At 42.4% G+C, this 26094-nt stretch overlaps 2 protein-coding genes across 2 annotated transcripts in view; one reads left to right on the top strand and one right to left on the bottom strand.

Moving 5' to 3' along the window:
* LOC147888672 (gamma carbonic anhydrase-like 1, mitochondrial) overlaps nucleotides 1-26094 on the top strand; it is a 135086-nt gene that overhangs the window by 39418 nt on the left and 69574 nt on the right. The gene's annotated exons all lie outside the window — the stretch shown is intronic.
* Nucleotides 13810-19748, bottom strand: LOC147888673 (uncharacterized). The gene is made up of 2 exons (XM_087393040.1): nucleotides 19712-19748; nucleotides 13810-14210 (listed from the first exon to the last, which is right to left on the bottom strand). The coding sequence occupies exons 1-2, from the start codon at nucleotides 19746-19748 to the stop codon at nucleotides 13810-13812; spliced, it is 438 nt and encodes a 145-aa protein (XP_087249166.1).

Here is a 26094-nt window from a genome sequence, read left to right on the forward strand (position 1 = left end):
AAGCACTACCAAGGACCAACAACTTATATGTGGCATTAGCAAGTACTAACAAGCACTAATAACCACTATTAAGCAATAATAGGAACTACAATGTTGCAATAAACAAGCAATACTTGAAGCACTAATCAACACTATCAAGCACTATGTCATAGTAACTAGACTAACCACAACAAGCAACTAGTAGCACTAACAAGCAATGTCTCCTACTAAGTAGTAGTAACAAGTATGAATATGCCATAACTAGCATACTTAGCAAGTACTCTATCACAATAAGTACCACTAACAAAAGCAAATGTGGCACTAACAAGTAGTATGTCATATGAAGAGAATGAACAAGCAATATGTAAGTTTAACAAGCAATATATGGCACCGCCAAGCATTATCAGCCGGGTGGATCTGGATGATAAGGATCTTGATACAACACTCACCTGGGGAATATCAAGAAGACGAATAGGGTGTTTTATATAAGATATCCGTTTGTGACATATATCCTTCTTATTGGGTGACACGCGAGTTTGCATTAACCAAAATGAGAACACCAAGTCCTTCACTTCCTAGGTGATGATGCTACTACGTGCTTGCCGTCGGCAAGTGGACAAGGGGAGATTTTCATCTTTTTTTAAAAGCAGTCTAGATTTGGCTGCATAAAAATTCCTCCTATGAATGTTTAAAACTTTTAAAGTTGCTGAGATGTTTAGATTGGGAGCCCCTTCTGTCCCATCAAACTTTAGATTGGGAGTCCCTTCTTGTCTTCAGACAGCTGGCCAAGCAGAGAGCATTACCAAAATTATAGAATCAGCACAAACAATAGTGTGTTTTCCATGAACGTGAATAGACCAACATTGTGGAAGGAATTTCTTAGAACTGTTTGAATAAATATCAGAGATTTGGTGGGCAGGTTGGACACAAGACCAACAACAAACTCACCAAAATTGAGAGAGAGAGAGAGAGAGAGAGAGAGAGCTCAAAGCACCTTCCTCTTGTGCAGGCGAAAGACAAACAATCAGAGCTCAAATGCAAGGCTGGAGAATGAGAGAGACAGAGAGAGAGAGAGTGACAATGACAAAGACAGAGAGGAGGTCGTGGGGGGTAGAGACACAATGTGGAGGTCGTTACAAGAAGACATGCAGCTCAATTCAGTTATGGGCTACGTTTTTAAATTTTCATACATTATACACTACAGAGCACTATTAAAAGCACCAACATAGCAATGTCCCGGACACAACTTTTTGTACCACCTTATCATGCATCCACCCCACCAATGGCCATCATAAGGTGCCATGGGGTTAGACTTAACTGACGTCTCTATGGACACGCAAGTGACACTGTAATAACTAGGGGCATTGTCACATTGAATAGTGGCCGCCCTCCTGACTGTGCCATAAAGCCTTTGTTAGATCCGGGTTTGGGTCGAGTGACTTTGAAAATTGAACTTTGTCAGTGTTACTAGAACCCCTACCTAGTTGGGGTGGTCAGACCAATAAACACAATCTTCTTTTCCAACCCCATGGTTGAAATAACAACCATCGTGTTGGTTCTAGTTAGGGATCTATGTAAGTGTGATACACTGAAAGTGCTATGTGTGTAGTGTGGTCTAAAGTCCCAATTCTAGCACATGAAAAGAAACCCCCAACCAAGCCACAATAGCAAATCACTTGTGTTGCTAGTTAGGAATCTTGACTATGCATAACAATGGTCAATCACTTGAGATTGTATGCTTTCCTAGCTCGAGGCCAATGCATAATTGGGTGTAGCTAGTTTTTGTGAGGTTTAGGGTGATGATGGATAGCCAATATTTGTTTCCTTCTTTCAATCACCGTGCTGGGTGTGTTGGTTTACAAAGGAATATTGATGAATCCATGGGGCTACAGCTTATTGGGGAGACTTACAAGCAAGAGAGAGAGTTGCTTATCAAGTAGGCGAGAAATAGTTAGAGAAGCAAAAGAGGACAATGGCAGCCACTATGATGGTTGTCTATTGCTATTATGTTGGGTAATTTTCATTTGCATTCTATGAAACTTTGGGGAAGGGGTGTGGTCGATATTCAATCGCCATGCTGGTTGTAGCCATGCTATGCTAATTGATCTCATGGTGAGAGGAATTCAGCTTAATTAGAGGACATGACACTTATAATAATCATGGTGGCAATCAGCCACCATGCTAGCACTACTAGTTACTACTAGTTAGTAAGTACATGTGTGACTTCTAATTATTCCCACTACCAAAATTAGTTGGTGGGCACTAGTTTTAGTCAATTGCATGTGTGAGCACTAGTTTTAGTGAAGACACTTGTTACATAGAATAGTTGGCTATCTATAACTTAACCAATTCTGTTATCATTGCATGTATTCTAGTTACCGTGCATGTTGGATTACAACCACCACGTGGTCTAATGCAAAGATTGGGTTATAAAAATCCCTAAAAATTATACAATGTTTATGTAGTCGATCGATAATTTTATCGATTGTCACATAGAGAAATTGGCTACCATGTGCCATGGCATTCAATAGGTTAATTGGGAGGTGAACACTTATACTAATGATGGTGAAAATCAGCCACCATGCTGGAACTACCAATTACTACTAATTAGTGATCACATATGTGACTTCTAACTATTCCCCTGACCAAAACCACCTAGTGAGCACTAGTTTTAGGTAAGACCCTTATAACCCTTGTAACTTATGTTATTTTCAACTTTCATAGGTTTGGTTATGTAATGTAACAAAATGTTAGTTGGAATAATGATGGAATGGAGAGCACCATCTAAGTCAAATGATGGTGTGGTGAGGATTAAGTGGCGACCCTTGGAGTTTGATTAGGATTACTAAATCACTATATTTTAGCCATTGGGCTTCCAACCAATTAAATAGCCATGGGACTACATGATAGCTACATGGAGCTCCACTGATTGGACCTCTTTATGTCTAACCTCCATCAAAAGCTTGTAAGGTAGGGTAGTATTCTTTTTTAGTTGGAGATGCTATGTTTTATGTCTGACCTCTTTTGGGATGTAAACGGGAAATTTTTTGTATATAGGGCCCAAGGTTGCTTCTCTTTTCTCATATTCTCCCAACAAGTGCCAAATGATGGTTTAGATTGTTGTAATAAAGATTTTAAAGTAAATTACAATTTTGCAATATGCCACTATTGTAAGGGATTTATAATATATTGTTGAACACATGTGATATTCTAGTTTTTGACATAAAATATTAGTGTCTCTATGCGATATTTTTTTTTCTTTGTGTTAGTCTTTGTGTGGTCATGAGCATGCTCTAAAAGAGCTAAAAAGTGCCCAAACACTATAGTTTTTATATAGTCTAAAAATCTCTTAAATCCTAAAATATTGGTGTCTCTATGATCATGAGCATGCACTAAAAGAGCTCTAATTCTAAAAAAAGTTGGTTGTAAGAATGTTCTCATCACAGGCTACTAGGTGGCATATATGCCACCCCTCCTAATGATCAATGAGACCTATTCCCATGGTTATCTGCTACATCAGTTGGTAAGTTTCCCTCAAGGAAACATTCATGAATTTTGGTTTTATGCTTGTCTTGGGCAATGATTTTCAGGGAAATTTTGCTACATCATAAGATAAAATAGTGGTTGATTTACTTCTTTGCATCAAAATTGCTATAATAAAAGCTCTTAAGACCAATACATTGGTTTTAACTAGCCTAAAAAATGTTGTAGTAGCTCTCTTGTTGAATAAGCATGGTGGTCATAGAACTCTAAACCAATATTGTGGTGGTGCACAAGAACCAATGCAGCGGTCCCACTTTTTTGTAGACAACAATGTGTCGTACACTATATTGCTATCTAGTAAAGGCATGTATTCATGTGTTCCTATCTAGTGAAGGCATGCAGTGGCATGTGTCAAGCTTTGCACCATGATGTTCTAAATGGATGTATGCCCGTGTTCAAAATAGTTGTTTGCCCATGGAGTAAAGGCCCCTATTGAGTAAAGGCATGAAGTGGTACGTGTCGAGCTCTGCACCATGTTCAAAATGGTCGTATGCCTAAGGAGTAAAGGCTTGAAGGTTACACGTTTGAGATCTACATGGTGTTCAAAACAATTATGCCAGTAAGTTCTGATAAGTTGTGTTTGATCATTACGCCAGTGTGGCAATTAATATGCCAACAAAACCCAATGAGAGTGCTAGCCTACCCCAAATTGAGATCTTTCCCTTTAGTGCATCATAGCATGGCCCTAAAAATTCCCCAAAAATAGTTCCACAATTGGCTATAGTTGATCATGCATCAACCCCCCATGACTTGCTCAAATTTGTTAGTTTGGTCTATCTTGATTCACTCTTCCTCATTTGGTCTTGTTTCTTGTGATGGGGATGAGGATCCCTCTCTTTTGCTTGCGAAAACTCTCCCAAAATTGGTGGAGGTGGGGTTTGTTAGCTCTCTAAAGTTGTGAGTCCCTTCCACTGCTCTTCATTTGGATTTGATGATTGTAAACACCAGGGGGGTCACTAACAAATATGTAAGATAGCACCTGCTGTTAATGGATGGGGTATTATAATTTTATGGAGTTACAAAAAATATACATACATAAGGGGTTTTTTACTTTAAAAATTGAGCATTTTCATACATAAGGGATACATTAATTATCCAAAATTTTACAAAAGGGCTATATATAGGTTATAAGAATCCATAAGTAGGGGTTTTTTTTAATATCACTTGATCACACATGCTATATGGGGTTACATAGTGCCAAACCCCCGGGTTCTAAATGTATTATGCCTACTCAATGTCCTTGATCAAGGATTTGAATTCTTCTTTGATCATCTCAAGCCTTCTTATCTCATCCTCAAGTCTTGCAAGCCACTCCTTACTCTATTGGTATCTAACATCTTGTTCTTGCATCTATCAGTTGTATCATCAATCAATTAACAATTTTCTCACTATCCATTGGCTTCTGCAACACAAAAGCTTTGCAATCCCCAATAGAACTGCCAAAATGTGGTGATGGTGCAATTGGCTAGAATGTAATGGGGGGAAACATATGTGGAGTATGAGGGCAAGGGCAAAAAAAACCTCACGGTGAAGAGAATGTGGAAAGAGAGATAGAAGGACATCTTGCTATCATTGTACTTCAAGAAGCCTTTCTATTACTTAGCCAAATTGGCTTGCATAAAACTACACTCAACACACATTAGTGTGTCTATGTTGTAGTAATGATCATAGTTTCTAGGACTCTCGAAACTTATGTACAAGAATCCTATTCGATATTTGTGGTGATGGGTACCACCCACTTAGTACTGTGACATGAAGTTGGGGGTAATAAACTTCACGTGCCTCTTCACTTCCTACTGCTTACTGACTGACAAAGATATTTATCATTGAGAATGGGACATTACAAAGAAGCTTTTATGCCAAGATACCACACCATACTTTCCTCCCTCAGATGAGAATGAAGATGGTAACATCCCAAGTGATGTTGTAATCAAGCATAGGGAGAAGGAAAGGATCAGCAGAGGCCATAATCTCAGTGAGCCAGTCTGCACCAAAGAGAAGAGCGATACGTTGTTGAAAGAATATCTTACGGCTCAACATGACATGAACTAATATATATCAAGGAGTTTGAAGGGGCTGATTAGGTCGGATGGATAGATTCCGAGGAAAATTGCACCTCCTTCATAGACACCTTTACACTTAACTCAAAACACTCTACAAACTGTCATTAGACACAGAGGCCTATAACTTTTAATAGAGACATGATATCAAAGATTCAAGCACACAAAGATATAAGTCTCATTGAAAACAGATAGACGGTTGAAGAGATATGGATAGTTTACTAGAAGGGGGTAAAAACTATCATGAAAATAGACTGTCAGACACATGGACTCATAACATTTTGCAGCAGTATCTCATTCAAGATCTAAGCATTAGAGACATGTGCCTTAAAGAGAGCTTCGTGCTGATATATGTTTCATAAGAAACAGAGAAGTGGCCAAAAAGTTATGGACAGTTTACTAGATGGGGTTAAAAACTATCATAAAAATAGACGGTCAAACACAGAGACTCATAATTTTTTGCAGCAGTATCTGATTCAAGATCTAATCACATGGAAATATGTGTCTTAAAGAGAGCTTTGCGCTGATATAAATTTCATTAAAATCAGACTACCCAGCAGAAAGTTATGAGCAAAATACTAACAGGGGGTCAAACTATCATGAAAACTGCCCTCCACCCATATGCTAATTTCGCCTGAGCAGGATGCTCCCTCAAGACTCCACCTTCATCAACGATCCACCCCTCATAGATTTCGCCTAGAAGAGGGGAAGAAGTTTGCATGATGGCTCGAGAAATAGATGGACCATGTGTGCCTGGTGAGCAGCCAAATAGAAAGAACTTTTAAGGCTTTGAAAGAAAGAAAAGGAAAGAGACACTTAAGAGAGAGAGAACCTGAAGTGACCTTCATTACCAGTAGAGTGGGAATCCACTCCAACACTACAAACACAAGGAAGAAGAAGAGATTTCATACATACAAGAGGGAGTGGAAGCTCCACCAAGACTACTCATAGAGAGATAATAAACTAGAGAGAGATGGACTCAAGAGTCTACATAAGAGAATATCTACAAGAGGGAGAGAAGGCTCATGGAAGAGGCTTGGGGAGACTAGAGCTATAGCAACATGAGGCCTAATGGTGGAAGAGATTGATGAACCAGGGAGAGGAGGGCTCCTTTTTTAGAGATTTTGTTACCCTCCTTCACCCATTTACAATTGCTGCTTATAGATTCCTTTCCCCATCAATCACATAAGCACGTATGTGGTGCACCATCCATGTCCTTTCTGGCTAGTCTTACCATGTGTCCCATCATAAAATGCTCAAGAATCTTAAAATATTGAGAAAGTCAAGAGTCTCCTCACATGGAGCCCATAGGGACCCTCTCTTTTCCACATGTCCACATCCTCCTTATTCCACATAGGAGTTCTAGAAGGATTCCTCTTGACTTCACACTCCTCCACATGCCTTCCTGATGCTTGGCATGTGGCCTCTCTTATATTATTGGAACACATGGACATGAGCCCACCTCTTTATATGACTCACTCTTCCTATTTTCTAAAAACCCCATAATATCTTATACACAAATAACTCTCACCCCATACCAAGGTATTTATAATTCATACCTATGGTATTTACAATGAGCCATTCCACTCATCCTCTCAATCCCATACAATATCATAGAAAATAGAAATAAGTGAGAGTTGCTAGGCTATCACTTGATACTCAAACTCTTATTAAACATAGAGAAAAACAATACCAATGCCAAATTAAAAATATCAATTTTTGGCTTCACATCTTTCCCCCCCCAGCAGATCCTCTCTAGTGTACAGAGAGGGTCTACTGGCCCTCAAGGTGGTCGAGCATAGAAGAATTTAAGGCGATACTCATTGGTGCGTCCGAGTATCACCATGCCATCAACAACCTCAAGCTGATAGGTTCCATTCGTGAACTTCTTTTTGACTCGATATGGTCCCTCCCATCGATTGATAAACTTTTTGTCTAGCCGCTTGTCCAGATGGCTATCAAATCTCATTACCAAATCTCCTTCTGCAATATCTTTCTTCTTGTGTAATTTGGTGTCAAAACGGGCCTTACGCCTTTTTTGAGAAGATTCCAAGTTTTGTAAGGCCTATAATATGCATTCATCCAAGGCTTCTAGCTGTACCAAGCATTGAGCATAGGCATCCTCATGTCCTTCTATTCTTGCAACAGCTGTGCGAAGACTATGTATCTCTAATTCAATGGGTAAAATGGCTTCTATTCCATACACTAGTTGGGATGGTGTAAACCCAATAGCTAGCTTGTGTGTGGTTCTATAAGCCCATAAAACTTCTGCCAAGTGCCTATCCCAATGCCTTTTCTTGGTGTCAACAAGCTTTCCCATTGAATTGCACAACAATCCATTTGTTTTCTCAACCAAGCCATTACATTGGGGATAGTATGGCGTGGACATGCTATGATTTATCTTTAGCTTATGCACCACATCTTCAATTATTTCATTTCTAAAAGAGGTTCCTCCATCAGTGAGAATTTCCAAAGGACAACCAAAGCATGAACAAATTTGATCAAAGAGAAATTTTGCAATTGTGCTTGCCTTGCTATTGACTATGGCCTTGGCCTCTGCCCACCGAGTCGCATAATCTGTGGCCACCAATAAATAATGCTTGCCTTGAGATGAGCGAGGGAGTGGTCCCACAAAGTCCAACCCCCACCTCTCAAACGGTCCATATGCTGGAATAGGCTTTAACTGTCGCCTTCCAAACTTTTGGCATACTTTACAACTTCGACATTATTCATATACATCCTTATAGAGGCATGGCCAAAAGTAACCTGCATTAAGAATTCTCCTAGCTGTGCTTACTGAAGCAAAATGACCAGAGCATTCATGACACATTTCTAGGATTCTCCTAGTCTCCATGTGATGGGGTAGTCAATAGAGCGAGCGAGAAAAAGCGAGCGGGCCCAATGAAGCGAGCGAGTTTTTTTACAATTCCTCCGATGAGAACAAATTTGAAACCGAACTTACTATAGCAAGATGTTGTCATAATAAGCATACCAATAATCAGACTTACAATCCACCCTATCTTTCACTTGAAGAACATAAACTAATTACCAAACTCATAACATAGATGACTATTGAGATACCACTTCACACGCAAAATGCACTAGACCAAAACTTTCCAAATGTATCCATGGTTCACCACAACAACTATCAGTCTATGAACAAAATGGTGTTTTAAACCATGTTCTAATCCCCCTGACATTCATCATCAAGAAAGTAGTTGCGCGCATGTGGTTTATCTAATTGCCACTCATCATATCTCTTGTCGGCTGTCATGAATCTTGCCATTTTTTCTGCATAGCATGGCAACAAACTACAACAAAACATACATTTCAAAGGAAAGTAAGTCAAAGTGGAACCATGAAAATAATTTCCAACAAGAAGAAAGTCTTGCCATCCTTATGTGTTATACAAAAGACAATTCGCTACCAACAAAAAGCAAAAAAAATCAATTGCTAGATCAAGGCCTTACAAACACTATCCAAAGCATCAAAATTTGTACTTTCTTGATTCAAAGGCACCCGTAAATGTTCACTATCTACCATATTATAAAGATGCTAAATAACACTTTCAAAGTCCTCAATTTTAGCATTCAAAATATATAACAAAAAAACTCAGGGCCAGTAGCATACTAGTCATCAAAGGGGTTTGTGACAGGTTCCACTCTCTCTTCTTCCCCCTCTCCATCATGCTCTGACCTGATCCGTTTTCCAGAACGATCTGCCACAAGTGGCTCAACAATGCTAGCCATAATACTGTTGTCTGAATCAAATGAAAAACAAGGCCTGCCAATGTCCTGACAAGCACGCATAAGAGGGGCTGTACCACAACCCATCTCTAGAACCAGCCCTCCAGGAACACAGAGAAGAGACATAATGCAACCTACAAAAAAACTACTCCTCTCTAGTCCACCTCGTGCTAGCTGAGAAGACATAGGCATGATTGTCCTTGCAGAGGGAGGTATGTAATGAGTCCAGACATCTTCACGTGGATCAATCAAAAGCTGTTGGAAAAGTGGAAAGCTCTCCTCCCAAAAAACTATTGGATTCTTCTTTGCTCTATGTATTAGAGCTAATACTGAAGATTGCATCTGGAAACCACATGGAGAAAAACATGTATAGTATATTGACTTCAACTAGCAAGCATTATAGCATGAAAGATGGCAAAGATAGCATGCATAGGACTTATCCTTCCAAACATAGCATGCATAGGACCAACGAGGAGACATTTGTCAAAGACACTTTTATCATGGAATGCAAACATAGAATGCATGGAATGGTAGCTTACCTTAACACTTTTATCATGTTCTCTACAAAATCCATATGGAAACTTGTCATGAATGATCACACGTCTGACAACCTCCAAGCCCTGGACATATGCAAACCGTTCCATCCAACCAATACATTGTCCTACAAGCAATTAATTTTATTTAAAACTAGTAGAATGGAAACAAAAATGTGAAATGTCAATTGTGGTATTGTGCCTTACCTACCAAAGGACATATGCATGCCAACCAACCACTATCAGACAAAGAAGCTGATGCAACTGCAAGCCCATGCCGCACATGGTCCTCGAGCAAGACATTCCAAGTAGGAGTGGATCCTCTCTCATCAAGTGGATAGCCAGATGGAAAATCGAGCAATATAAAATCTGAAGCCCACTTCACCTTCTTACCCATCCTCTTGTAGTCCTGATCTCGACTAGCCACTGTAATAAAAAACTCATGCAAAATAGCATACTTATCATTTCTTTTAGAGTCAGCAAAGTCTTTGCCCATTGCAATGTAATCTCCAACTGTACAAGCAAACAAAGGTGTGATGCCACGGGCCAAGGAAATGTCAGGTGACTGTGATCGATGGAACACGTATTGCTTCACAAGTCCCGAGATTGATTCTCCACCTATATGCAAAAGCAAATTAATTACAAGTAAAACTAGTGTTAAAGGAACAACTACATATGCAGAACACAACAACACCCTTACCTGCACTCTCTATGTGATCCATTTCATGCCGCATAGGACTAGATGGTCCCTCATCTAGAAAGAGAACAATCATAAACTTATTAATGCAATGTCAAAACAAATTGAAGACAGCATCAACAAACAATCATATTGTATCTTCCTTACCTTTTTCTGGAGGATGTTCTTGTTTCTCTTTCTCTTTCTTATCTCTCCTTGAGCTTCCCTCCACTTTGTCCTTACTTGCTTCATTGGCTTTTTGTGAAGCATAAGTATTGTACAAGTCTCTTTCTCGCACCAGTACTTGTCCTTTACGAAAATCTATCCACCAGGGACAATGTGCTAATTCCCATTGAGAGAGACGGTGCATGCCAGGTGGATACATGCATGCAGCATGACCAATCTCCACCCAACTCTTGCACAAATTTGGAATGTCAGAGATCCTTTTCTCTATTGCCAAGTGGGAGAGATATCTATCGAGCCCTCCAATTCTCTATTGATTTGATCTCACTCAAAGACAATGTTTTCATAAACACCATAGAGTCACACTCACAAATGTTGTGTGCATTTATGAGTATGTCCCTTAGACTGGGTTTGATAATGGCATGTTCATTCATGCTAGAAAACAAACAATAAAGTACACAACCCAATCAATAAATGCAAAGTAGCATAAAATACAAATGTGGAGAAGATTCAAAGAGTCCATGTACTTACGAATTCATTCGTTGTAGCCCTGCCAAGAGAGCAATCTCACTAATTTTCCTTGGGTCAATTATTGTGCATACCACTCGTACATGTCTTTTCTTGTTTGTAGGAAAGATTTCCTTAATAACACTCATCCATGCAGTGGTCCTATGATTGCCCTCCCAAACAAATAACATCTTTTGCGACATAAAATGAAAGTCAGTGTTAGACATCACATCTTTCTCAAACTCCTCATCCACCTCTCTCCAGGTGGGAGACCAACTCTTCCTCATATCATCTGTCACAACTATCTCCCCTCCATCACTCTTGCAGATAGATACAATGAAAGAGCCTTTCTCCGGGAGATAGCCCTCCACTTGAAATGTACTTTTGAGTGAAGATACATCATCACAAAGTCCTCTCACTCTTGCATAAGGTATCAACCTACACAAGGGAATGCGAGGACACTGGTTTGAATCAAGCATCCTACATTTGCCAATCACATCACCTCCTCCTTCCACCTGAACTTCACTATCATCCAACTCATCCTCCTCCACTCTTGGACCTTCATCTCTTTGAGTTGATGATACTTCAACCTCTAGACCCACCACACTTTCTTGCTCTTCGGTTCCACCTACTGATGATTCAACATTGTGATCTACTTTTGTTCCTCTTGTCACCTTTGTAGAATGTGCCACTTGAACTTTTCTGCCTTTTTTTCCTGTCATCCTGAAAAGACAAAAAACAAGGCATTTTTCCAATCATAGTTCTCAAAACCTTTTCAATAAAAACCAAAACTAAAAACAAGAAACAACATGTAACAACAGATAGAGTATAACCTATGGCAGGTTCAAAGGTCTTCTCAAATCTTTCCATATGCTCAAAAAAACATGAGAGCTTTTTCACATATATATATGATAAAGGGTTTGTTTATGAAAACATATGCAATACATATCACGAGGGCAAAGCCCCAAACAGATAATGAAGTGTGTACACCTCATAAGGAAAAAGCTTCAGACAAATATCTCAAACTGCTGACATATATGAATGCAAAGGTGTGTAAACTCGCACTTATGAATAAATATCATTTTACATATCTAGACAAAAATACATGTATCTACCAATGCAATTGATTTCCAGTTTAGGGAACATTCACCCACTTGTGTCCTAAAAGAAAAAGTTTCATCTCCAATGCACATAGTATATCAACTTGCAGTGGTATCTATACACTTAGATATATGGAATTGCAGTGGCAAATATGCACTTCTATGCCTACCCCTTACCCTCATGAAAAGACACCTTGAGAAGCGAAAAAGGACAGCGCGTTAACGTGCTGTCCTTTTTGGCATCTCAAGCTGTCTCTGATGAACGCTTTTCAGCAAGGCTTTTCTACTCAATCCTCCATGTATCAATACTCACAAGAGGTTGCTTCGACTATTTCATCTTTTGTCTCCAAGTATGCTTTGGTATACAGGTCTTATGGTCTTTGGAATGCTATTGGACTCTTGGAGGGATAGGTCACATGGTCTTTTGATCGCTATGCAAGGAGGGGACTATTGGACTGCCCGAGGGACCAAAATAGGCAACGCGTTAACGCGCTGTCTCTTTTGGTCTCTCATGCAATTCTAGAGCATAAATAGGACTGTCTTCGAAATGCTACCTAGATGCCGATGGTCTACAAGGTTTTCTAAAAGTTTTCCTCTTATCTCTCTACACTTGAACATTGGACTTGCACTCGCTCATTTGTTTTGTGAACTTCTTTCATCCGTTCAAGAGTTGAATATCACTTGAATGCCTCACATGGGAGCGGGTCTTGGACTGCCTGGGGCAACAAAAGAGGCAGCGCGTTAACGCGCTGCCTCTTTTACTGCCCTTCACAGTCCAAGTTCCCCTCCCTTGCATGACTCTGGGTAACTCTAGCAACCACATACATGCCTCGTATATATGGTTTGTAGAATATGGGCACAAATTTTTGACGGCAAGTCTTATAAAATGAAATGATACCTCGGGCTGCTACACAACCAAGTCAACAAAAAACCTGTGAACACCATCGAGTCCTAAGCAACAACCACCGAGCAATGCAAGCAAAATGGAGTAACGAAACAAAATGGAGCAAGAAAAAGTCGTGAAGAGCCCGAGGAGATAAAATCCGACGCCAAAATGCAGACTAATTAGACTATACAGAAAGGCGTACATCCCATAGCCTGGGGCAGCAAAAGAGGCAGCACGTTAACACGCTGCCTCTTTTGCTGCCCTAGGCTATGGTGTGTATGCCTTCCCACACTTCCCACAGTTCAAATGCTGTGGTGGCAGTTGGACTGCCTGGGGCAGCAAAAGAGGCAGCGCGTTAACGCGCTGCCTCTTTTGCTGCCCCAGGCAGTCCAACTACCACCCCAGGCAGTCCAACTGCCACCACCTCCGAGATGTAGATTCCATTAGTTCCAATCCTTCAGGAATTATAGGTGCAACATACGATAGGTGCATTTGTCAGCGAAGGAATCGCCCCAAGATAATGAAGCCGTGCCTGTCGGGGACGAAGAAAATCCTATTCCTGTTCTCCCGTTTCTGATATACTCTGCCTCACTCATTTACGCCCCTCTGGCGAAGGAGTCGGTCGGGAACGAGCGCGAGAGACCCATAATGCTCTTGAAGGTGATCTTATCCGAGTTCTTCTCGTCGATGTAAATCTCGTTCACAGGCACCCAGACCAGCAGATCCTTGGCTTTGGCGCCTCTGATATCCTTCATCCGCTTCTCCGTGATGGTGCAAGTGACGAGCTCATTGTACACGCAATGGCGGTCGGCCTTCTTGAAGTGGTGCTCCTGGCTACGGCGGGTGACCATCCAGACGAAGCCGGTGTCTTCGACCCAGCCACCTTCGACGATATCCTGGAGGGGGAGGAGGCCACCGGGGAGGTGGAAAGTCTCGAAAAGCTCAGCAGATTTATCAGCACATTCTTCACCGAGGAAGATGACGGCCTTATCACGGACTGTAAAGAATAAGGGAGAGAGATAGGAGACTCAAGTTCAGCTTTCTTCACAACACACAAAAGAGAGAGGACACAAGGTTGGAGGGTGAAGCCTTTCTTCACTTTTGCACACAACAACAATACAATAGAAGAGGGAAATACCCTATATGTCAAAACCTAGAATACGTGGTTCATATGTGAACCCAAACCAAAAACATACGTGGTAGTCTAACTACACCACGAGTACAACTAACATAGGCGGTGACATAAATGATAGTCATCCAGGAGATGTATCGGGGGTAGAGCTTGATATCTCAACACTCCCCCTCAAGCTCAAATCCATCTCACGTACACCAAGCAAGCTCCTAAATCTGCGAAGCTTCTCGGTACCCAATGCCTTCGTAAAGATATCAGCCACCTGCTCCTCAGTGCTGACATAGACAGCTGACATAGACAAGATCAATCTCACCAGCTAGAACCTTCTCTCTCACAAAGTGATAATGCACCTCAATGTGCTTCGTTCTAGCATGATAAACTGGGTTATTAGCAAGCATGATGCTGCTAATGTTGTCACAATGAATGACAACTGCTGCATGAACTGACTGTCCCATATCTGCAAGTAGCTTCCGTAACCAAGCTACCTCACATGCAGCCATTGCTGCACCCCTGTACTCAGCCTCTGTGCTCGACAAGGCAACTGTTGGCTGCTTCTTGCTGCTCCAACTGATGGCACCACTCCCAAGGGAAAACATAAAACCACTAGTAGATCTCCTGTCTGAGACACTACCAGCCCAGTCAGCATCTGTGTATCCATGTACCTGTAATGCACACCCAGCTTCATAGAACAGTCCATAATGCAATGTGGACTTCACATACCGCAGTATGCGCCTAGCCGCATCCAAATGTGGCTTCCTCGGTGCCTGCATAAACTGACTCACCAGCCCCACAGCATAGCTCAAATCTGGTCTGGTTATAGTCATGTAAATCAAGCTACCTACTATGCGCCTGTACATAGTAATATCTTCAAGAAGCTCACCTGACTCTGCATTGAGCTTCACATTCTGCTCCAATGGAACAGAGATAGGCTTACAGCCTGTCATCCCATATTTGGACAGCATGTCCAAACCGTATTGCCTTTGCAACAGCCATATCCCACTTGGGGATCTAATAACCTCAATGCCCAAGAAGTAACGCAGCTCTCCCAAATCCTTCATCTCAAATTTCTGCTTCAACAGCAGCTTCACTTCATTAATGTCTGCATCACTATCACCTGTAATAATCAAGTCATCAACATATATGACTATAAGCACAATCCCTCTGTTTGTCCTTTTCACATAAAGTGGAAAATCTGAATTGGAAATCTGAAATCCAATAGTGACAAGATATTGCCCTATCTTGTCTGACCATGCCCTCGGCGCCTATTTTAAGCCATACAAGGCTTTGCGCAACCTGCATACAAAATCGGGGTGTGCTTTATCCTCATAACCTTCTGGCTGCATCATATAAACCTCTTCCTGCAAGTCACCATGCAAGAAGGCATTTTTCACATCCATCTGATGCAAAGACCATCCCTTTGCAGCAGCCATAGCAATTACTGCTCTCACGGTTGCCATCCTTGCAACTGGGCTGAAAGTTTCCTCATAGTCAATTCCATATGTCTGTGCAAAACCTTTGGCAACCAATCTTGCCTTGTACCTGCTAACAGACCCATCAGCATTGTGCTTTACTTTGTAAACCCACTTGCAGCCAATAGCCTTCTTTTCATGAGGCAAAGGCATCAAATCCCAAGTGTGGTTTGCATCCAAGGCAGCCATCTCTTCATCCATAGCTGCTTCCCAATTTTTATGCCCTGCTGCATCCTCAAAACATGTGGGCTCTGGCTCCTCTAGAACCTTGACCATATAAGCATAGTGATGTGCTGTATACCCATCATATCTCAGCCTGTCAACTGGATACTTAATACGAGTGGACCTCCGTACAACTGGATCAGTTGCAGGCGTCTTTAAATCATGCCTGCTTTTTCTTGCACCAGGTGTAACAACAGAAGGAATCCCAAGTTCCTCATCAAGGCTCATTTCAGAGCAGCTTGACTCTCCATCAACATGAGAGCTACCAGCAGACACATCAAACACTGGAGTATGGTCCACTTTTTCTTTTCCCTTATGTGATACCTGCACAACACTATCAAGACTGCCATGTGACGATTCACTAGATCTCAATCTCCCTGTCCATGCATTAGATCCACTAGTAGAGGACTCTTTGGGTCCACTCAAGGCTTGAGATTGCTGCTCTGCATTTATTGCAGCATTCCCATTTCCTGCATCTGCATCTCCTACCATAACAGTTGGTGCATACCAGCTGCTCATTTCATCAAAAACAACATCTCTGCTCACTTGCATTTTGCGGGTGGAAGGGTTATAACAGCGATACCCTTTCTGGTGCTGAGCATATCCAATAAAGATGCATTTTTCTGCCTTTGGATCCAGCTTTGTTCTCTTCTCATCAGGAACATGAACATAAGCTATGCAACCAAATACCTTCAAGTGAGAAATATCTGGTTTTTGGCCTGTATACATTTCTTCAGGCGTCATGCCATGGACAGCTGCAGTGGGGGTTCTGTTCATAATATAAACAGCAGTTGCTACTGCTTCAGCCCAAAAATAATCAGGCATGTTTTTCTCATTTAGGATCGCCCGTCCTACTTCTGCAATATGCCTGTTCTTCCTTTCTGCAACCCCATTCTGCTGAGGGGTAGACCTGCATGAGTACTTCCTTTGAATTCCCTGTTCTTTCAGATATTCACAAAATTCTTCTGAAAAGTACTCTCCCCCTTCATCAGATCTTAGCACTTTAATATGCACACCTTTCTCTTTTTCAACCATGGCCTTAAAAGCCTTGAAATGGCTGAACACTTCACTTTTGTGCTTCATAACATAAATCCACACCTTCCTAGTGTAGTCATCAATAAACGTCACATAATAATGGCATCCACCAATAGAAGCAGCTTTGGTTGTCCAAACATCTGAATGGATCACTTCCAAAGGTCTTCTGCTCACCTTAGCATTTTTGGGAAATGCATGTCTGGCCTGCTTACCCATTTGGCATGCTTCACATACCTTTTGCATTCCCTCAACTCTGAATTTAGGCAAACCTGCAACAATGTTTTTCGTTTGCATAGATTTCAGCCTTTGTATATTCACGTGCCCAATGCGCTTGTGCCATATCTCAATATCTGCAATGACACCTCTCCCATGCGCAAACATAGCAGCTTTCACCTCAGGCATATCAACATCCAAGGTGAACATTCTGCCATTTTTGTTGCCTTTCGCAACCAAGCGGCACTTATTTTTCAAGTCCTCAACGAAGCATCCATCAGGGTTAAATCTAACCTGTAGACCTTGCTCAACCATCTGGCCAACTGAAACCAGGTTCTTAGTGATTTTTGGAACATGAAGTACATCTGCCAAGTACTTTGTTTTGCCATCCTGCATAGCCAATGGCACTTTACCAACCTGCGTAATTGGGTGCGCAGTATCATCACCTGTTTCAACATAACCTGGCTTATCCAAATTTCTGACATCATGAAACCACTCACCATGACTGGTCATGTGGTTAGAGGCACCTGAATCAACATACCAAACATCATTGCAAGCTGCAGCATCTCCTGACATGGAGTTAACCATATGCTGCATCACAAAAAGGTGCTCATTTCTGTCGTCACCATGCCCACTTGATGATGCATAGTTGCTTTGCTGCAACTTTCCACTTTTGATGTCATTCTGCTTTTTATAGCATGTATTCTCCTTGTGTCCAGGCTTTCCACAATAATAGCATTCTGTGCTGCTATTTACTTGCTGGTTCCTTTGCCATGAACCACGGCCTCTTTGGCTCCCCCTGCCTCTAGAACTACCACGTCCTCCTCCATAGGACTGGTTTTCCTGTTGTTGCTGTTGGTTCTGATTTCCTGCACGGCCACCAGAACGGCCTCTTCCTCTACCCCTGCCTCTACCTGTATTCGAGTAGAAAGCAGTCTCTTGAGAAGTTGAGGTGGCTGAACCACCATTCCTTTGCTCTTCACTCAGCAAGAGAGCAATAAGTTCCTGAAAATCAGGAAATGTTTCACGGACTCCAATGGATGTCCGAAATTGTGCATAATCTTTCCCAAGACCATTCAAGGTCACGGACACTAAGTCCTCATCATCAACAGGTGCTCCAATGGAGGCAAGAGAATCTGCAAGGCCTTTCACCTTCAAGGAATACTCATTTATATTCATATTTTTCCTTTGCACATTGTGCAACTCCTGCTTTAGCTGCATCTTCCGTGCTTTGGTATTTGTGCTATACAGCTTCACCAATGTATCCCATGCCTCCTTAGGCGTCTCTAGATCCTGTATATGCACAATCATAGAATCTGAAATGCTAACGGACAGCCAATATAGGCATTTTCTGGCTTTTTCATGCCATTCTTTAAAGGTCTTCAATTCAGCAGGAGTGGGAGCAGCACCCAAAACTGGTTCTGCAGTTTCACCACTGATGTAATCCCAAACTCCCTTTCCCATAAAGAAGTTTATCATCCTGAACTTCCATGCTTGGAAGTTGTTCTTGTCAAGCTTCTCACTGACAATGGTAGACAGATTCTCAGACATTTTACAAATCACGAATTGCAACAGCAACCTGTAAACACAGCAAATGCCTCAGAAGGGCAAATAGCAAAACTTCTGCAAAGAGCCTCACAGGGGCAGATCTGCAACACTGACGAAAGTGGTATTTTACCACACAGTCACTTCCTCGTGACGATTTTGCATCAATAGGCAACAGGCATGAATCTGCAACTCCCAATATCTCTGCACATAGGCATACGATGCAATTTCTGTGGCACCTTTCCACCGACTAGCCGCGCGGTGGTCGCACAGCAAAAGCAGGGCCTTTTTCTGAGTGCCTGCGAAGAACTTCCGCCTTCAAAACGGGCCCCGAAACGGCCTCAGATCAGACAAATAAAGTCACCCAGGGCTTCGCCCTTACCCGCAGCATATACTGCGCTCTCGCCGCACCGCGAAGGGCCTCTCAATCTGAAGCAGTGCACTCCTGCACTTCTGGCTGTGCTACCTGCAGAGATTTGCTCCGAAACTCGAAATAGGAAAGCTACACTGGTCCTCTTACCAGGACACCAGAAACTTGGCTAGCTTTCTTGAGCTCCTTACCACGAACAAGGCTGTGATACCATGTAAAGAATAAGGGAGAGAGATAGGAGACTCAAGTTCAGCTTTCTTCACAACACACAAAAGAGAGAGGACACAAGGTTGGAGGGTGAAGCCTTTCTTCACTTTTGCACACAACAACAATACAATAGAAGAGGGAAATACCCTATATGTCAAAACCTAGAATACGTGGTTCATATGTGAACCCAAACCAAAAACATACGTGGTAGTCTAACTACACCACGAGTACAACTAACATAGGCGGTGACATAAATGATAGTCATCCAGGAGATGTATCGGGGGTAGAGCTTGATATCTCAACACGGACATCAGGGAAGTAGACAGCAGTTTCGACGGCCATAGCTAAAGAGATAGAGATGGAGATGGAGATGGAGATATTGAAGATGAAGAGAGGAGCATAACAAAGAAGGGCTTTGGGGGGGTTTTAAGAGATGGGAAGAGTGTGTAGAGCATTGAATATAAAGCGAGTTTTACGAATTGTTCGTGCTGGAAGTGAAAACTCGGCACACAAGCTAATATCCATCATAACGATGGGCATTACAATATAAGCCACCAGAGAAAGGGAGATGAAAGCGAGGCGCCGAAAGGAAAGAACAAATGCTGTGGTGGCAGTTGGACTGCCTGGGGCAGCAAAAGAGCAGCGCGTTAACGCGCTGCCTCTTTTGCTGCCCCAGGCAGTCCAACTGCCACCACAGCACAAAAGAAGCTATCGGAACAGGAAACTGCTCTCACAATGTGAATCACGAATCAGAAGCTTGAGAGTTTCAGAGATCCTGTGTGAAGATAGTGGAAACGGTCAATGCAAAACGTAAGGAAGGAGCGGAGGCGACTCTCCGCAACGGAAAATGCAAGACAGTTATTATGGCGCTTCTCCACAGTATGAAAAAACTCGGGGCAGGAAACTGCTGAATCACGAACCGGAAGCTTGAGAGAGAGGACAGTGGAAACGATCGATGGAAAATGCAAGGAAGGAATCTCCGCATCAACGAAAAATGCAAGAGACTGGCTATGTCGCTTCTCCTGAAAATTCACGATCCCCGCAAGCCGCGCGAACTCGCTGTGGTGCTCAACCGAAAACTGTGCACTTCTCTCCATGCCTGCCAGTCTCTTGAATGTCCTCCGCATCGAAGATGGAGATGATGACCGTGCACTGTTCATACCCTTGCTGCTCGAGGGTTCCGAAGAAGAAGTCTCTCCCACGTCTAAGGCTTGCCTTTTGAACCGCCTGAACGAAAACCCCCACCCCTCTGTGCTCGTTTGCTGCTCCTCTTGTTGCCCTGCTCCCAGATCCGTGAGTATCGTATAACTCTGGGAACGATGGAAATTAGTTGCTATTACATGCAGACTAATTTCTGATTCGTGATTCACATTGTGAGAGCAGTCCAACTGCCACCACAGCCTTCGATGTCGCGCGTAATCTATCAGGGGTCGGTCGATCTTCGATCTTCCAGGATCTCTCTCGTCAAGCGGGTTCGAGGTGCTCGGCTCATTAGCCATTGTTTATGAAACAGATAGAGAACCCGAAAACCCAACTATTCCCTATTCTCTTCGGCCTTAGAAGCACCTTCTAGCCAATCTAGCAAATCAAGAATCTAATCCGCTCCAAATGCTGTGGTGGCAGTTGGACTGCCTGGGGCAGCAAAAGAGGCAGCGCGTTAACGCGCTGCCTCTTTTGCTGCCCCAGGCAGTCCAACTGCCACCACAGCCAAGAGAGGGCAGGAAGGTACTATGATCATTCGTGAACTCTGAGCGACTATCGTCGTCTACAAGGGGAGGACTCATGTCCAGTTCTATCCCAGCAATGCATCATCAACACACAACCCTTCTTCTGTATTTCTTTCCGAGCTGCCCAACAACAAAACACACATGTAATAAAATTCGCCAAAACATGAGCACATGAAAGGGAAGGTACTTGGGGCACTCGTTGATCTTCGAGTTTTTGAGAAGCGTTGCATCTCTACTTGCAAGCTATAAAGTAGTTGGTAGTAGATGACTTCTCAACAAAGTCGAGAACCGAAATCTCACATCAGAGCCTCCAAGCGTAGCTCCCTGCAAAAAAGTATGTATAGACAATCATACAACACGTAGTAAATTCAAGCAAACAATCAAAAGAACGGAGGGAGATAGATAGAGCTTGTAAAAGGTATGGCAACAGGATCTAAGTAGAAGGCTTCGTGCAGAAAAAGAGGAAACTCTTTCCCCCTATTCCTTGAATCAAAAAATCACAATCAAGTTGAAAAACAGCCGAGTCGTGAATAGTATCCCAAGTGGTAGAGAAGGTTCGTTTTGGGAAAAGGAAGCGAGATAGACCATACGTTTTGCCGCAACCCTCTTACAGTCGTGTCCAGGCTCCTCAAAAGAGTTGCTCTAAGAATCCGATGCCCAGTGGTAGCTACCAGTGTGTCAACGAACTCCAATATTTCACCATGATGTAGTGAACCTTCCTTTGAGCAGTGCGCCATTGTGCGATTCCTACGCAGCTTCCTGAGTCTTCCAGCAAAGGGAGTTTTACAGTGGAACTGGCTTTACTGGAGTTCCAAGAAAGAGCACGAACAATCAGAACGAGGCGAAGGAGGGAGGAGGGCAAGGAAGGCGAGCTGGGGGAGGTAAGCTTGGAGGAGGGAACGGATGAGGGGGAGCAGAGACGAGGGGTTGAGGGGGAGTTGAGGAAGTAGAAGTTATCACACACACAGATGAAGACGAAGAAGATTCAGGCGCCATTGGTTGGCGGAAGTGGACGAGCCATTGGTTGGCAGAAGTGGAGTGGCTGAGCGGCTATTGAAGAAGGCGAAGTGGTTGGCGGAAGTGAAGAAGGAAGCCTCGCGTCTGCTTCCTTCTTCTTGAGATCTTCTTCTTTTATGAGCATTTACTCAGCATTTACTCCACTCAAATTCCAATGGACCTGTCATCCCGCCCAACGCTCAGTCAATGGCAGGCCTAGCCTTTAGAGAAACGATTTTATCAGATTTTGCAGGCCTGGTCATTATTAGACGGTAGGAGAAGACGTGGGTATGGGTAACGCCAGAAACCACATAACCCTTGTAATAGTGAGGAGAACACCTTGTAATGACTCATGATGGAAATAGTAATATTGCTCGTTCATGCAAATGTGAAGTAAACTAACACGTTTTGATAGTTTTCATTTTAGATATGGATTTGAAGATACTACTCATTCTAACTATTACTCTAGTAAAATATAGTAATTATAAATCTTTAATTTTTTTCTTGATATTTTAGTCGTTCAATTATATAAATTTGAAAGTTACTTCTCTTTTTATTCATTTATATTAAATGTACACCCTTACTGAATGAAATGCATGAAGGCATCTTGTTCAAATAAAGACTTGCAGTTAAACGACCACCTTGGATGCTAATAGTGACATCCATTTGCATTTGACACTTACAGAGACGAACTTGCTTCTTCTCTTCTCTCCCATAATCCCTCTCAGTGGCTCTTTCAACACTTCTCTTTGCTCCATTCTCTTCGGTCTCCAACACATCTATGCCATTTCTTCTTTTGCCTCCCTGCTTCTGGACCCTTTCTGTAGCTAGCTTTTCTCTTGTTCTTTGGTTGGTGTCGTCTGGTGCTACATCTTGGCTCTAGCATTTGAATCATGCCTTTCTCAGTTTTCATTCGCTTTGGAAAACACAAATCATTGACCATTCGTTTTGACACTCCTTTCTTGGAGGTTTCATTGGTGGAGCTTAAGGAACACTTTCACATTGAGAACGAGGACATTGAGCTGCATCAAGAAATCGGAATAGATGAGCTTGCCATTGTACTTCCAGTGGTAAACTTAGAGGATGGTCAGAAAGGGTTCAAGATTAGTGGTAGCCAACAATCAACCTTAAGAGTTCACATGCCCTATAAAAGAGGTTCTCATGGTGACTTTATGAATCATGAACTAAATAGTGTGGTTTCACTGATAGAGAGGATGCCTTTGAATAGTTCTCTTCATGTTGCGCTCAAATCTGCAGTTCGAGTGGAGAAAGTTACTGAGCTTCCTCTAACTTATGATGGATATATTGTCTTCGAACTTCCACCTATGCCTAAGGGTTCACCAATGTTTGGAATGGAACAGAATACTGATGGTCATGTTTGGACAAAATATTCCACATGTTCGCAAGACTGCTTCAATGGTGTTGTGAGAATGAGTAGATGTTCAGGTTATTTGAGATGTTGTAATTTGGATTGTCCTTTCCTTGAACGAATGGGAGTTTTAAATGATACACAATGGAAAGGAAAGCTTAGGAGACCTCCTCTACCTGGTCCCATTGATCCAGCCTTGGGGTCACTTGTGTGCAAGCATTGTGATGCAATACCAGAGTGTGTTTACCTATGCAGTGCTATTATATATTATTGCTTTCCCCATGAACGAGTGAAGACAACGAGATGTGCAGTGCATGTGGGTTTCCATGACCATCCAGTTGAAAAAGGTAGAAGTCGAGCAAAGGAAATGCAAGTAGATGATCTCATTTCAATGCGTGCAAGGTTGAATGGAAATTCCTCTTGCAAAAAAATCGAGGTGTCTGTGACACAAGACCTTGTGATGGAGATGATGCTAGCAAAGGATGGGGTTGTTGTGGAGCCGCTAGATGATCAAAAGTTCGAAGAAGTGCTTGAAACCATTACACCAATGACCCAGAGAAGGAGGCTTCAGAGAGTGGTGCAGAGCGCAAGAAGTGAGGCTAGAGGAGGGGATGGTGGAATGGATTCAATACTTGATTTAAAGAGGAGATGCAAATATCCATACCTACAAAGTATCCTATTTCCTGAACAATTGCAAGATGAACAACAACCACATATCTTCAAAATGTCGACCATTGGTCCAGGATCAGGAGTTGATCTAGTGAATCGCATGCGGCCTGGTGGGAGCTTGGGATCACAATGGGTTCATTTTGACCATGTGCATCGAGTGACGGGATGGTCAACAATGGGTGCTCATGTGTATGACCCATTCATAAGGGAACTATTAACTATAGCAATATGTGAATTCAAGGTGGAGGATAACCATGCTCAAGTTCGATTCTGGGAGCTACTGAACAATACAATGGAGAAGAATGGTTTTGAAAAACCTGAATTCCGTGGATTCATGGCAGATGGAGCAGGAGCAAATTGGCTGGCTGTCCGCACTGTTTACAATGGGGGACCGGAAAATGTGATGGATGGTAGAGAAAGAACTTGTGTTTTCCATTGGGAGATGAGCATGGTTGAGCACACCAGACGATGCATTAAGCCGCAATTTCAGGAGGAGCATAAACTTCTATGTCGGAAGTGGAGAGAGGCAACAACTTCAACTTCTGCAGACCAATGCAAACAAACATTGAATTTGTATTGGTCCCCAATTCATGTGAAGGAGGGTGAGCTACCAACATTGCATACGTGGCTTGCTTGGTGGGATGTTAGAGTCAACCAGTGGGGGGGAATGTTCTTGCAGCAAGAAGAGCACTCTGGATTTGTTCCTACAGTGAACCTTTCAGAGACAAAACATTCTAGCATGAGAGCAGCACATGGATATGCAAAACACATAACATTGTATGATGCTTGTGCAGCAGATCTTGCAATGAGTGTCCTTCAGAGTGCCCACTACAATGCCTTTATGAATGGAAGACACTTGGGTACAGGACCAAATTTGGATGCTCTCCGGCGAAGAATACTTGATGGTAGTGGGTCTGGTAAAGGGGACAGAAATAGGCTTGTGGATTTATCACACATAGTGATTGAAGAGGGTGGGATACAATCTCCTGAGATGAATAGGCCAATAACAGAATCGGTGAGCATAAGAAGAAAGAGGGGTTCAAAATGTTCAACATCGGTCCATGCAAATGATAGTCATCGACCAGAATACATGACAGTGACAACAAGGAGAGTGATAGGAAAAAGAAGACAAATTGATTTTAAAAGTCCATCATAGGACGTGGTTTGTAGAGAGATAGATATTCATGAAGCCAATTGGGCGATCAGGAGAACAGAACCACATAGCGTTGTCACATGCTTTGGCTACTTGGCAGAGAGTCGGAGACGATGTGGGGCACTAATCAATGCACTTGGTAGAAGTGCAAGTTATGGTGTGCCAGCCCCTTGTTTTAAGGGAAGAAGGCAACATTCTCATGGAGTGACAGAGCAGTTTGTATGGTTTTGTAATACTTCTGTCACCCATACATGGAATGTGGATAAATCCATTCAAGGTGTTCCTAGGGTCTCTCCAGGTGTATGGAAGGTTGCAAGTGGGACATCAATGACTGTAGACGAGAGGGGTGCCCTTGTAAGGGCAGGTTTCGTATTTAATAGTGATGATTCTATTGGTGTGATGGGACCTCCTTATGCACAGCAGATCCATACACCTAGCCATGTGCGCCCTTCTCATCGTGATGGAAAGCTTGTTTCATGGAGAAGTAAGTTGAATAAAGATTTCAATGAAAGGATACACAAGGCAGTTACAGAAAATGGGGAGGTGGTGAGAGAGAACATCATTATTCCACATGAGGTGCATGTATTCCATGTTCGTACAACAGGATCAATGTCTAAGGGGCTAACATATAGTGTCTTGATTTCAGAGTTCCCACGTTGCACATGCCTTGATTTCACAGAAAGGGAAGCAAGAAAAAGTCCCTACATGCCTTGCAAGCACATATACTTCGTGTTTATTGTTGTCTTGGGCTTAACTGAAATGGTGCATCAGTTT

The sequence above is a fragment of the Dipteris shenzhenensis genome, chromosome 21 (genome assembly GCF_047967505.1).
Source record: "Dipteris shenzhenensis isolate YYH24624 ecotype China chromosome 21, Dip_SZ_1.0, whole genome shotgun sequence".
Taxonomy (NCBI): domain Eukaryota; kingdom Viridiplantae; phylum Streptophyta; class Polypodiopsida; order Gleicheniales; family Dipteridaceae; genus Dipteris; species Dipteris shenzhenensis.